Source organism: Microcaecilia unicolor, chromosome 1, assembly GCF_901765095.1.
Source record: "Microcaecilia unicolor chromosome 1, aMicUni1.1, whole genome shotgun sequence".
Taxonomy (NCBI): domain Eukaryota; kingdom Metazoa; phylum Chordata; class Amphibia; order Gymnophiona; family Siphonopidae; genus Microcaecilia; species Microcaecilia unicolor.
The window spans coordinates 81587472-81600375 of record NC_044031.1 but is presented as its reverse complement, the minus strand read 5'-3'; the positions used below and the strand labels follow the sequence as shown (position 1 = coordinate 81600375).

The 12904-nt window shown below is 45.5% G+C and overlaps 1 protein-coding gene across 3 annotated transcripts in view; it reads right to left on the bottom strand.

The window, feature by feature from the left end:
• Positions 1-12904, bottom strand: part of WDR60 (WD repeat domain 60) — a 303464-nt gene that overhangs the window by 129160 nt on the left and 161400 nt on the right. For all 3 annotated transcript variants that reach the window (XM_030198750.1, XM_030198757.1, XM_030198766.1), the window contains exon 15: positions 12376-12548. In XM_030198750.1, coding sequence (XP_030054610.1) covers positions 12376-12548 — 173 coding nt within the window. The remainder of the gene's footprint in view (positions 1-12375; positions 12549-12904) is intronic.

Genomic DNA, 12904 nt, shown 5'->3' with positions numbered 1-12904 from the left:
GGTAATCCCAAGCAACCAGGCTCACTCAAAACAACGAACATTGGTCAATTGGGCCTCGCAACAGCGAGGAAATAACAGAAATTGACCTGAAACCATAAACAACTAACTGAGAGTGCAGCCTGGAACAGAACAAAAATGGGTCTAGGGGGGTGGAGTTGGATTCTAAACCCCAAACAGATTCTGCAGTACCGACTGCCCAAATCGACTGTCGCGTAGGGTATCCTGCTGAAGGCAGTAGTGAGATGTGAATGTGTGGACTGATGACCACGTTGCAGCCTTGCAAATCTCTTCAATGGAGGCTGACTTTAAGTGAGCCACTGACACAGCCATGGCTCTAACATTATGAGCCGTGACATGGCCCTCTAAAGACAGCCCAGCTTGGGCATAAGTGAAGGAAATGCAATCTGCTAGTCAACTGAAAATTGTGCGTTTTCCGATGGTGACTCCCCTCCAGTTGGGATCAAAAGAACAAACAACTGGGCGGACTGTCTAAAGGGTTTTGTCCACTCCACGTAAAAGGCTAATGCTCTCTTGCAGTCAAAGGTGTGCAAACTGCTTTCGCCAGGGCGGGTATGAGGACGGGGAAAGAAAGTTGGCAAGACAACTGACTGGTTCAGATGGAACTCCGACACCACCTTTGGCAAGAACTTAAGGTGCGTGCGGAGAACTACTCTGTTGTGATAAAACTTGATATAAGGTGCATGCACTACCAAGGCTTGAAGCTCACTGACCCTACTAGCTGAAGTAACAGCCACCAAGAAAACAACCTTCCAGGTCAAGTACTTCAGATGGCAGGAATTCAGTGACTCAAAAGGAGCTTTCATCAGCTGGGTGAGAACGACGTTGAAATCCCATGACACTGGTGGAGGTTTGACAGGGGGCTTTGACAAAAGCAAACCTCTCATGAATCAAACAACTAAAGGTTGTCCAGAGATAGGCTTACCCTCTACATGGCGATGATAAGCACTAATCGCACTAAGGTGAACTCTTACGGAGTTGGTCTTAAGACCAGACTCTGACAAGTGTAGAAGGTATTCAAGCAGGGTCTGTGTAGGACAAGAAACAGGATCTAGGTGTTACGTCTGTGATCACCTCGCCCTCTGGTGGCCAGAACCGGTGGCTGCTGTGGACCATCAGCCGTTCCAGATTTCAGCCCAGTCCGGTCTGGATCTTCCAGGCTGCCAGGTTTGCTTGTGCTGTTTGAGCCTGCACAGCACCCGTAGCTGCCTGGTGATTGCAGCAGCTGAGTTCCAACTGCTTCTGGGCTTATCAGCCATCTTGGAACATTTCTGCTTTGCCTTTGCATTGCGTCTAAGGTCCCTGGTTTGTTGGTGCTGTGCTGCACTTCTGCCTAGTCTGATTTCTTGATTCTGGCTTTGACTCTGCTTGTCTACTGGACTATTCTTCTGCCTGCCTAGACCCGGATTGTTATTGGACTTTTCTTCTGCCTGCTGCCTGCCTAGATCCAGATTGTTACTGGACTATTTCTTGCTGCCCGCCTAAGAGACCTTGCCTGGATTTGCCGGTACGTTTGTTCTGCCTTGCTTCTGGTGTGGAGTGGTTTTGCCTGCCGCTGCTGCCCCTCAGCAGTGGCCCAAGGGCTCACTAACCTAGGTTCCAGCTTTGAAAACGTGACACTAGGGCCTTGCTGTCACACCAGATGGCAAACCTCCTCCATTTGAAAGAGTAACACCTCTTCATGGAATCTTTCCTGGAAGTAAGCAAGACACGGGAGACACCCTCTGAAAGACCCAAGGAGGCGAATTCTAAGCTCTCAACATCCAGGCCGTGAAAGCCAGAGACTGGAGGTTGAGATGTAGAAGTGACCCCTCGTTCTGAGTGATAAGGGTTGGAAAACAGTCCAATCTCCACAGTTCTTCGGAGGACAACTCCAGAAGAAGAGGGAACCAAATCTGACGTGGCCAGAAGGGTGCAATCAGGATCATGGTTCCGCAGTCTTGCTTGAGTTTCAGCAAAGTCTTCCCTACTAGAGGTATGGGAGGATACGAATACAGAAGGCCTGTCCACCAATGCAGGAGAAAGGCATCTGACGCTAGTCTGTCGTGGGCCTGAAGCCTGGAGCAGAACTGAAGGACCTTGTGATTGATCTGAGTGGCAAAAAGATCCACCGAGGGGGTGCCCCATGCTCGTAAGATCTTGCGGACTACACTCATGTTCAGTGACCACTCGTGAGGTTGCATTACCCTGCTCAACCTGTCGACCAGACTGTTGTTTACACCTGCCAGATAAGTGGCTTGGAGGAACATGCCGTGACAGCGAGCCCAAAGCCACATCTGGATGGCTTCCTGACACAGAGGCTGAGATCCGGTGCCCCCCTGCTTGTTGGTGTAATACATGGCAACCTGATTGTCTGAATTAAAATGATTTCGTTGGACAGCCGATCTCTGAAAGCCTTTAGAGTGTTCCAGATCGCTCTTAATTCTAGGAGGTTGATCTGCAGACCTCTTTCCTGAAAGGACCAGGCTCACTGAGTGTGGAGCCCATCTACATGAGCTCCCCACCCCAGGAGAGATGCATCCGTTGTCAGCACTTTTCGTGGCTGAGGAACTTGGAATGGTCATCCCATGATCAAATTGGATCGAGTCGTCCACCACTGGAGAGAATTCCGAAAGCCGGTGGACAGTTGGATGACATCCTCTAGATCCCCCGCAGCTTGAAACCACTGGGAAGCTAGGATCCATTGAGCTGACCTCATATGTAGACGTGCCATGGGCATGACATGAACTGTGGAGGCCATGTGCCCCAGAAGTCTCGAACCAGGGACACCAGGGACAGAAGATTGTCCGCCCTTGTCTCGGGAAGATAAGCTCGAGCTGTCTGAGTGTTCAACAGGAATCCAATGAATTCCAATGCTTGGACTGGGGTGAGATGGGACTTGGTATAATTTATGATCAACCCCAGTAGCTCTAGCACCTGAATAGTCATTCGCATGGACTCCAGAGCACCCTCCTTCGAGGTGCTCTTCACCAGCCAATCGTCGAGATAAGGAAACACATGCACTCCCAGTCTGCATAGCGACGCTGCAACTACAGCTAGGCATTTGGTAAACACTCTGGGTGCAGACGCCAGGCCAAAAGGCAGTACACGGTACTGAAAGTGCTGTGTTCCCAGCCGAAATCGAAGATTCTTCTTGTGAGCTGGAAGTATCAAGATGTGTGTGTAAGCATCCTTTAAGTCCAGAGAGCATAGCCAATCATTTTCCTGAATCATGGGAAGGAGGGTTCTTAGGGAAACCATCCTGAATTTTTCTCGGACAAGAAATGTGTTCAGAGCCCTTAGGTCTAGGATGGGATGCATCCCCCCTGTTTTCTTTTGCACAAGGAAGTACCTGGAACAGAATCCTAGCCCTTCTTCCCCTGGTGGAACAGGTTCAACCGCTTGGGCCTTAAGAAGAGCAGAGAGATCCTCTACAAGTACCTGTTTGTACTGGGAACTGTAAGAATGAGCTCCCAGTGGACAATCTGGAGCTTTGGATTCCAGATTGAGGGTGTATCCTGACCGGACTATTTGAAGAACCCACCGGTTGGAGGTTATGAGAGGCCACCTTTGGTGAAAAAAATATCATCCTCCCCCCCGACCAGCAAGTCATCTGGCATCGACACTTTTACTGAGGTTATGCTGAACTGGAGCCAGTCAAAAGCCCGTCCCTTGCTTTTGCTGGGGAGCCGCAGAGGCCTTAGGCGCACGCTGTTGACGAGAACGAGCGCGCTGGGACTGAGCCTGGACAGGATGCCGAGAAGCAGGAGTGTACCTACGCCTAGCATAGGAATAGGGAGCACTCCTCTTGCCTCCAAAAAACTTCCTAGATGAGGAGGTAGAAGCAGAAGACGCCCGGCGGGAGAGAGAATCCATAGCATCATTGTGCTTCTTGAGTTGGTCAACTAGATCCTCTACTTTCTCACCAAAAGGTTATCCCCCCGGCAAGGAACATCCGCCATCCGCTGCTGGACCGAATGATCCAGGTCAGTGACACGCAGCCATGAGAGTCTGTGCATCACTATACCTTAGGCAGCAATCCTGGATGCTACATCAAAAGTGTCAAACGTACCCCTGGCCAGGAATTTTCGACACGCCTTCTGCTGCCTGACCACCTGGAGAAAAGGCTTGGCTTGCTCCGGAGGGAGTGCATCGACCAAGCTAGACAATTGCCTCACCGAGTTCTGCAAGTGTCTGCTCATGAAGAGCTGGTATGTTTGAATCTTGGCAGCGAGCATAGCGGCCTGATACGCCTTCCTCCCAAAAGAGTCTAAGGTTCTAGATTCTCTGCCTGGGGGTGCCAAGGCATAGTCCCTAGTACTAGTCCACCACCATGGAATTGTGAGGTAGCTGAGACCTCATCAATCCAGGCTCCCCGTGGATCCGATATTGGGATTCAGTCCTTTTTGGGATCAAGGGATTAGACCGAGGGAATGACCACTTTCGCATAAGGACTTCCTTCAGTACATTATGCAAAGGAGCCGTTGCAGCCTGTCTAGGTGGAGAAGGATAATCCAGGACCTCGAGCATCTCAGCCCTGGGCTCATCCTCAACCTCCATAGAGAAGGGAATAGCCACAGCCATTTCCCAGACAAAGGAGGCAAAGGATAGACTCTCCGATGGAGGGGAAGGTTCAGAAGAAATCCCATAGGACTCATCAGAAGAAAAGTATCTGGGATCCTCCTCTTCCTCCCACGAATGCTCATCTTCAGTATCGAACAAGACATCTCTCACAGAGTCCGAAACTGAGCCTGCCTAGATGCCGCGGAACGACGTCCTCAATGGCGTTGCCGAGAAGTCGATGCCCGCCTGGACTCCGGTGAAGCTTCCTCCACCGACGTCGAAGGGGAGTCGACCTGGGTGGCAACCGACACCAATGTCGCAGGTGGCACCGAGGAGGGGACCTCACCACAGGCGAGGGGCCAGATACCACTGCAGCAGACGGTACAGAAGGTGCAAGCACCCCCCGACACCAAAGCAGACTGGTGCAGCAACCCTTCCAGAACCTCTGGAAGCAGGGCCCTGATGCGCTCATCAAGAGCCGCCGTCGGACAAGGCTGCGGGGTCTGTAAAGGAGCCGATGGCAGAATCTGTCAAGGCTCGGAAGCAGGTACTGGGCTGCTAGACTGACGCATCGGCACCTCCTGAATAGAAGGAGAGCGATCCTCTTGGCGCCGACGCTTCTCGGGTGCCAAATTCCTCGACGCCCCGGAGCTCCCGGCACCGTGTGTCGAAGGAGAACGATGATGGTGCTTCTTCACCTTCGCTCGTCATCGAGACTCCTTGGTACCTATGAGGAAGATGTGGAATCCTCACGTCTCCTCGGGGCCGGGTCCGGGGAGCCTGCATAGCAGGAGGTCTCGAGACAGGTGGAGACCCACAAGATGCCTCACTGCTCCCAGCACGAGTTGGTCGTTCTGCAGTCATTACGTTCGCTCCCGACGTCAATGTCGACGCTGCCGACCTCAGTACCGAAGTCGACGTTGAAGGACCAGACCGAGCCCAAAAAGCTTCTCTCGTTGGGCTTCTCGAGACGATTGAGTCCATTTCTTCATGCGAAGACACAGACTACAATCGGCTTGGCTATGGTTGGGCCCAAGGCACTGAATACACCAGGCATGGGTATCGATACCTGAAATATTTCGGTTGCACCAAGTACAACGTTTGAAGCCACTGGGTGTCTTCGACGACATGGAAGGAAAAACGGCTTCAGCGAAATCAAAAGACGTGATCGTGCCTGTTAAAAGAAAAAAGGGCACAAAAAGAAGGGAACAACCCGAATACGCGGCCTAAGCTGTTCGCGTCGAAAAACAAAGGAAACTTTAAAAGGGCAAAAAAATAAAGAAAAAAAAATAAAGAAAACTACGGGAATTTTTTTTTAACTGTAAATTTCTATTAAAATTTGTGGGCACATTCTACATGCTACCCAAGATCCACAAACCGGGAAACCCTGGCAGACCAATCATATCAGGTATTGGCACACTCACGGAAGAAATATCTGGATTCATAGAGGGAATTCTGAAACCTCTCGTACCCAAAACTAACAGCTTCATACAAGACACCACAGACTTTCTGAATAAATTGAAAAATATCAAGCAACTACCACCTAACACCCTTCTGGTCACGATGGATGTAGAATCACTATACAGCAACATTCCACATGCGGATGGCATAGCTACATGTGGAAGACTCCTAAAAAAATCCACACTGGACCATCAATACTCACCAGAAACTATTACAAAATTAATAAAATTCATTTTAACTCACAACTACTTCCGCTTTAACAATGATATCTATCTACAAATAATGGGCACTGCGATGGGCACCAGGACACACTCCAATATGCCAACCTTTTTATGGCTGAGCTGGAAGAGACATTTCTGAATACACACCAGACCAAACCTCTAAAATACTACCGGTACATTGATGACATTTTTATGATTTGGACGGAGGGTGAAGAAACTCTGAAACAATTTTATTCTTCCTTCAATACATACCATCCTACAATCAGATTCAAAATTGACTACTCCCCAGAAAAAGTCAATTTTTTGGACACCACGGTATCAATCAGTGATGGCTATATACAAACATCTATATACAAGAAACCCACAGACAGATGCAGCTACCTCCACAACTCCAGCTTCCATCCTTCACATACAAAAAGATCTATCATTTGCAGCCAAGCCACAAGATACCACCGTATCTGCTCTGACCCAAGGGACAGAGACAGACACCTTAAAAGCCTGACTGCATCATTCAAACAGAAATGCTACAACCCCAAAATAATCTCCAAGAATATTGCCTCCTCCCTCAAAACACCCAGGGAGAATCTGCTACAGTACAAGGAGAAAAAAGCCACAGACAGAATCCCCCTTGTAGTGACATACAACCCAGAGCTGGAAAAACTGAGGAAAATCATAAGAGATCTACAACCTATACTCCAGGAGGATGAATTACTGAAAGAGATATTCCCATCCCCACCAGTACTGGCCTTCCGACAGCCACCCAACTTAAAACACAAGCTAATCAGAAGTAAATTTCCATCACAGACTGAAAAGGAACAGAAGGGCACACTTCCCTGTAATTTATCCAGTTGTAAACTATGCCAAAACATTTCACAGGACCCCACAGTCATCCACAAAGGAAAGATATTCAACATAAAGGAATCTTTCACTTGCTCATCTTCCAATGTGGTATATATCATTCAGTGTAAAAATGTAACAAAGGATGCTATATTGGAGAAACAGGCCAGATGCTTAAGACAAGATTCAATTTACATAGACATCACATGAACAATACTGGTGCAAGTAGGGCTCCCACCCCTGTTGGTCAGCATTTTACAGGACCAGAACACTGTACCAGTGACTTCACAGTGAGAATCCTGAAAGGTAACTTTAAAACCATACAAGAACGTAAGACCTTTGAAGTCAGAATGATTGAATATTTTAACACCCAACAGAAAGGACTTAACAAGGATCTGGGGTTCCTAGCCCATTATAAACCATAAAGCTGTATTTCTCTGTTGATCACCCCCACCCCTCACCTATCCACACCCATCCTGTTAGAATATCAATGATATGCTTTGATGTCCCCATGCATACCTCCTACCCACCCCCATCCTCCCACCCTGTCAGACTGTCATAGTAATGCTTGAATGTTTTCACTTATATACACTGTCAGCTAGCACATTTGCTTATTTCCGATCTGACGAAGAAGGGCAACCTTCGAAAGCTAATCAAGAAATGTATTAAGTTATGTCCAATAAAAAAGGTATCATCTTATTTTCTTTTCCATGTTTTATTTTGTTTGATTTCTATTGATAATATTAAAAAAAAGAAAAGAAATAAGGCAAAAGCCACAAAATGAATGAAACTCTTTCCCGGGCCTGAGAGGAGAAGGGAAAAAACTCAACCGCACCTCAACACGGAGAAAAAATAACTGAGGAACGCGTTCACGTGACGGGCGGGAAATTGGTTCGCGCATGCGCACTGCATGCATGCCAGAAGACTCTGGCAAGACTTTTTTTATATTTTGCTTGCAAAATGCAACGGGCTGATGCGGACATCGACTCACATGTGAGAACAAGCAGCCTGCTTGTCCTCGGAGAATAAAAGAATTCATTTTAAAATCATACTTCAAAACATAGATATAAGTGCAATAAAAGACTTAAAAAGTATAGTGTGAGTGAAAATCCCCATAGAGACTATATATTCAGTGATACTGCTAAAATACCATTAATCCCAATTTGCATCAAAATCACATCAGTTCTCGTGCACAGTATTCATTCCAACCACAACAGTGACAAAATCAGGCTCATTTTCAAAGCACTTAGCCTCCCAAAGTTCCATAGAAACCTATGGAACTTAGCCTCCCAAAGTGCTTTGAAAATATGCCTCAATGTGTATGCATATGTGTTTCTAGAAAACATCACGAGTGGAACACTGAAAGGGAGCACATAACTATAGAGGAATACAACCCACTTTCACCTATTAGTTAAAATCCAAATCCAAACAACCTAAAAAATGAAATAAGAGATCTCTAAAAACTCCAAAAACAAAGGAGTTCTTAAAAATCTTTTTTAGCAGCTAAAGCCAACCAGACAGTAAAAAGAATTAAAGTATGATACTCACAGTGCAACACTTCTTTCATGACAGTAGCAGCATAACCCACCATGCAATAGTACACAGTGAATCTGTGTCCCTCTTTCTACTACTTTTATTTCCTACTGGGTCAAAGGTCAGCAAAGAGATATTTTGTGCTTGTTACTAAAAGCAATGTTTCAAAATGTTTCTTACACATTTCCAAAATAATTAAAAATATTCAAAATGCGACCTGATTCATCAAATGAGGAAGTTATTTATGATGAAGTACAAAACTCAGACTCATTTTTTATCACAAAAAAGTGGGGGAAATTATAAGATTTTCAAAATCATGAAATGAAGGTGGGAATAGAGGCAGCACCCCTCCCACATTCATTTCCTGATTTGAAGTGGTGGTTTCCTTTTAAGTGGGTCGTTGAGGGTTTCCGGTATTTGGGAGTGTGGGTTAAGAGAAATATGCAGCATTTATATTCTTGTAATTAGAATCCCTTATTTCAGCAAATTCGACAAGATCTAGGTAGGTAGAAAGGGACTTGGTTGTCTTGGTGGGGCTGTATTGCGGCCCTTAAAATGAATGAATTGCCATCTTTTATTTTTGTTTCACACTCTGCCCATAGAGGTCCCTCAGTGGGTCCTTTCTCAATTACAGCAGGAATTTCATGTTTTTATTTGGGGTGGGAAGGTTTCTTGGTTGGCAAAATCAGTGTTGTGGCAGGATGTAGAGCTGGGGGGCCTAATCTGAGTTGGTATTATTGGCAGCACAGTTAAGTGAGTTAATGGATTGAGAAAATGCTCCAGATAAGAGGAGAATAATGCTAGAGCAGGAACATTTTCTGTGCTTTGACTTGAAACATTTGCTGGGATATCGGATGGTTCTCAGTATCTGTGACGGTATATTACTAACCCTTTTATTAAGATGCTTGTGGGGTAAAGTCAAGAGGCAGTGTGGGGCTGGTGCTCGGCTTTCGTTTTTAGCTCCCATTTGTTATGAGCCTTGCTTTTGGGCGGGGCAGTTGTGTGGGATTTTTTCTACTTGGGCTCATAAGGGCTGGGTTGATCCCGCCAGTTGTTGGATGTAGGAGAGCTTTGGTCATTTGAGGATTTAAAAAACCAGTTTAACCTTTTCACTGGGGACTTCTTTTCTTACTTGCAAATCAAACATTTTCTGACTGCTCAAAGGTGGTTGGGCATGATCTGGAGGACTCTTGAGCATTTGGAAAATTTGGGGGTATCACTGGGGAAACGGAGGGGTTCCATCTCTCTACTATATAAGTTCTTTCATGGGAAAGAGTTCAAGAGCTACAAATGTATACATCAGCGGGATGTGGATCTTGTGAAGGAATTTACCTTTGGGGAATGGAAACTTAACTTTGGTGAAGTTAAGAAGGCATCCCTTTTACACTGATTAAGGAAAATGCTTATAAAGCTGTGACACAGTGGTACTTATAAACTGCAGAGATTGCTGGCAATATTCCCTCAAAGTTCTACTGATGTGTGTTGGCAGTGCTCAGAGGAAAAAGGGACTTTTTTCCATATTTGGTGGTCTTGTCGGAAGATTCAATCATTTTGGACTGCAGTAGCCTCTTCGTTGGCACGCTGTCTGGGGTTATGACTCCCTGTTGATCCTGCTGTTTGCTGGGCTTGCATAATAAACGGGGTTTCAAATGGCAGCTGCTAAATGTGTGATTGCTCTCTAATGGAAACATGTTCAAGGCCCACCGGTTCAAGACTAGCTCTTATGAGTGAAGGTATTCCGTATTCCAGGACCTGGAGCAATTAACTGATAAATGCCAAGGTCGTTTTGATACAGCTGGGGGAGGGGAGGGGAGGGGAGGGGGGTAGTGTGCAGGATGCTTGCTGAAGGAACCAAGGCAGGCTCCTAGAGCAATAGTGGCTGGGATTGGGAGGGGGGGGGAGAGTTTCTTGTGGTGTTTTGAATGGAGAGTTATATTCAAGTTGTCAAGTACTATTGTTTGTACATTTCTAAACTTGTTGGATAAAAATTGACTGATAGCAAAAAAAAAAAAGGGGGGAGCAGATCTCTTTGTTCAGGATGACATCGAACCCGTAGGCTTCCTCGTTGTCGGGTCTGATAATGACCGGTCCCAAGGTCTGCTATCAGAGCGCAATGTCGAGGGAGGTGGAGACCTCCTCAATGCCGATGCACTCCCAGTGGGTGGTGCAGTCAATGCTTCCTGTGCTGATGGACTGGCCTTCAAGAAGCCACAGTTTCTCCTGCTGCACCTGATGCGCTTTGTGTCCTGAACCGCATTTTTAAACAGAGAGAACAAGAATCAGCCTGGTGGTTAGGCCCTACACACCCAATGCACCAATTGTGTGAGTCTGTCATAGAAATCGCCTGATTAAATTGGGCGCACCTCTTGAAGCCACCAGGGGTCTTGTTAGACATCAAGAAAAGAATCATGGTGAAATTAAACTCCTCAATCTTGAAAGTAAAAAGCGGCAAACCTCAAACTGAATCCTGGGCTCAGGCCTAAGAGCTGCAAAAAAAGAAAGAAAACTTGAAGTGACGAAAATGACTAAGATTTAACAGGGAAAGGTACAGAAACTAAAATATTGAGAAAAATAAGTAAAAAGAAGGAAAACCCGCACAGGAAGGCACTTGAAAATTTGAGGAAAATATGCGCTGAGTGGAGTTCGCAAAGACACATCCTCCTATTTCCACAGAAAAGAAGAGATTGATAGACCTGTGTTCTCATGGTGGGATGCTGCTAGAACTTTCTTTAACTAATACACGCTACGCAGCGTCTATCAGATGACATCCTCCACATGTGAGGAGACAACTGGACTGCTTTTTCTCAGAGAAAAATATAGTAGACAAAATGGGGTCAATTTTCAAAGTGATTTAACTGGCCAGAAATGGCTAGTTAACCGGTTAGTGTCAATCAATATCACTGCAGACTACTAAACTCAAAGCTGGCTATTTTGTGGGGCAGGAGTTGGCACTTATGCAGTCAAGTGCCGATATTCAGCACTTAACCACCTAAGTTTAGTAGTTAAATCAGACCGAATAAATGACAGTCATATCTTTATGCAGTGTCGCTTATGTGGTTAAGTGCTGATTATTGCACTTAACTGCATAAGAGATACCAGCCGCATAAAGCTGGATAGTCAATGCCGGTGCCTGGACATGGCCCGGTACGGAATATCCAGGAATAATGCCAGTTGCAGCTAAAAAAAACCTCACCACCACCGGCTGAATATTGACCCCAATGTTATTACCTGTCAGTTTTCTTTCTGTTAATGCCAACAAGCAAGTCATCTGTTCAAAGTATAGAAGACCAAGGTCACTGCTACATTTATTTGTTGTTCTGCATTTTTATTTACCATGGATAATCTTGTTTAGGATTCATGTAATCAGGGGAAGTGAAACACCTTTTTGGGTTGGAAGGGCCAAACAAACCATCTTCAGGCCCACCCCCAACTTCTCTAGTGGTCGATACCATGTTGCACAAAATATTGGCAGGACCAGGGCACCAGTGGCCCACCTCTTGCACTGCCTAAGCCTCTCCCCACTGAAGACAAAGAACCTGTCGCATAACTATACTTTTAAGGCAGATGTTGTGAGAAGCCGATGGCCCTGCAGTTTTTGCCAATGAAGGCCAAATCTGACATCAGCCTTTAAATGTCATCCTTAACCCTTAATTTCAGAATCAATTTTCAAAATGTTCATTCAGTGGAAAACAAAGTAGCGTATATTAAAGTAAATTATAGTGGTCTATAGATTTTTAAAAAATCTTTTTTTGGACACCAGTACCTGTGCTTCACAAACTAAAATTTTCTGTGGTATAGAAGGTTCCCAAATATTCCACACACAGATTATGTACTTCCGGTCAAGTCGAACAGTGCTTAAATCCTGAGGTAAGTCATGAACTGTAAGTAGCACATGCCTCTGAACTTGAGAGAAGTGCAACCTGGAAATCTTGCGCTCTAGTATACAAACACACAAAAAAAAGACGTATTTTTCTTAGAATATTCTGTTGACATTTTATCAAAGCTACAAGCAACTTAGACTGTTCTTTTCACTTAATTTCTCAATTTATCCTCAATCTCAAATTTCATTAAAATAGGCTATTATGTTCAAAAAAGCAGGCTGAAAACTGCAATATTGAATAACACCCATTATTATGCATTCTTTATAGAAAAGAACATATTAAGGGTATATCACATTCATCTGATCAGTTGCAGAACAGCACACATATGGTGATTCCAGAGACATTAAAGCCAATATTTCTTTTCAGTTTCCTTAAACAAAAACAACCTGTAAACCACTAAGATACCACTAA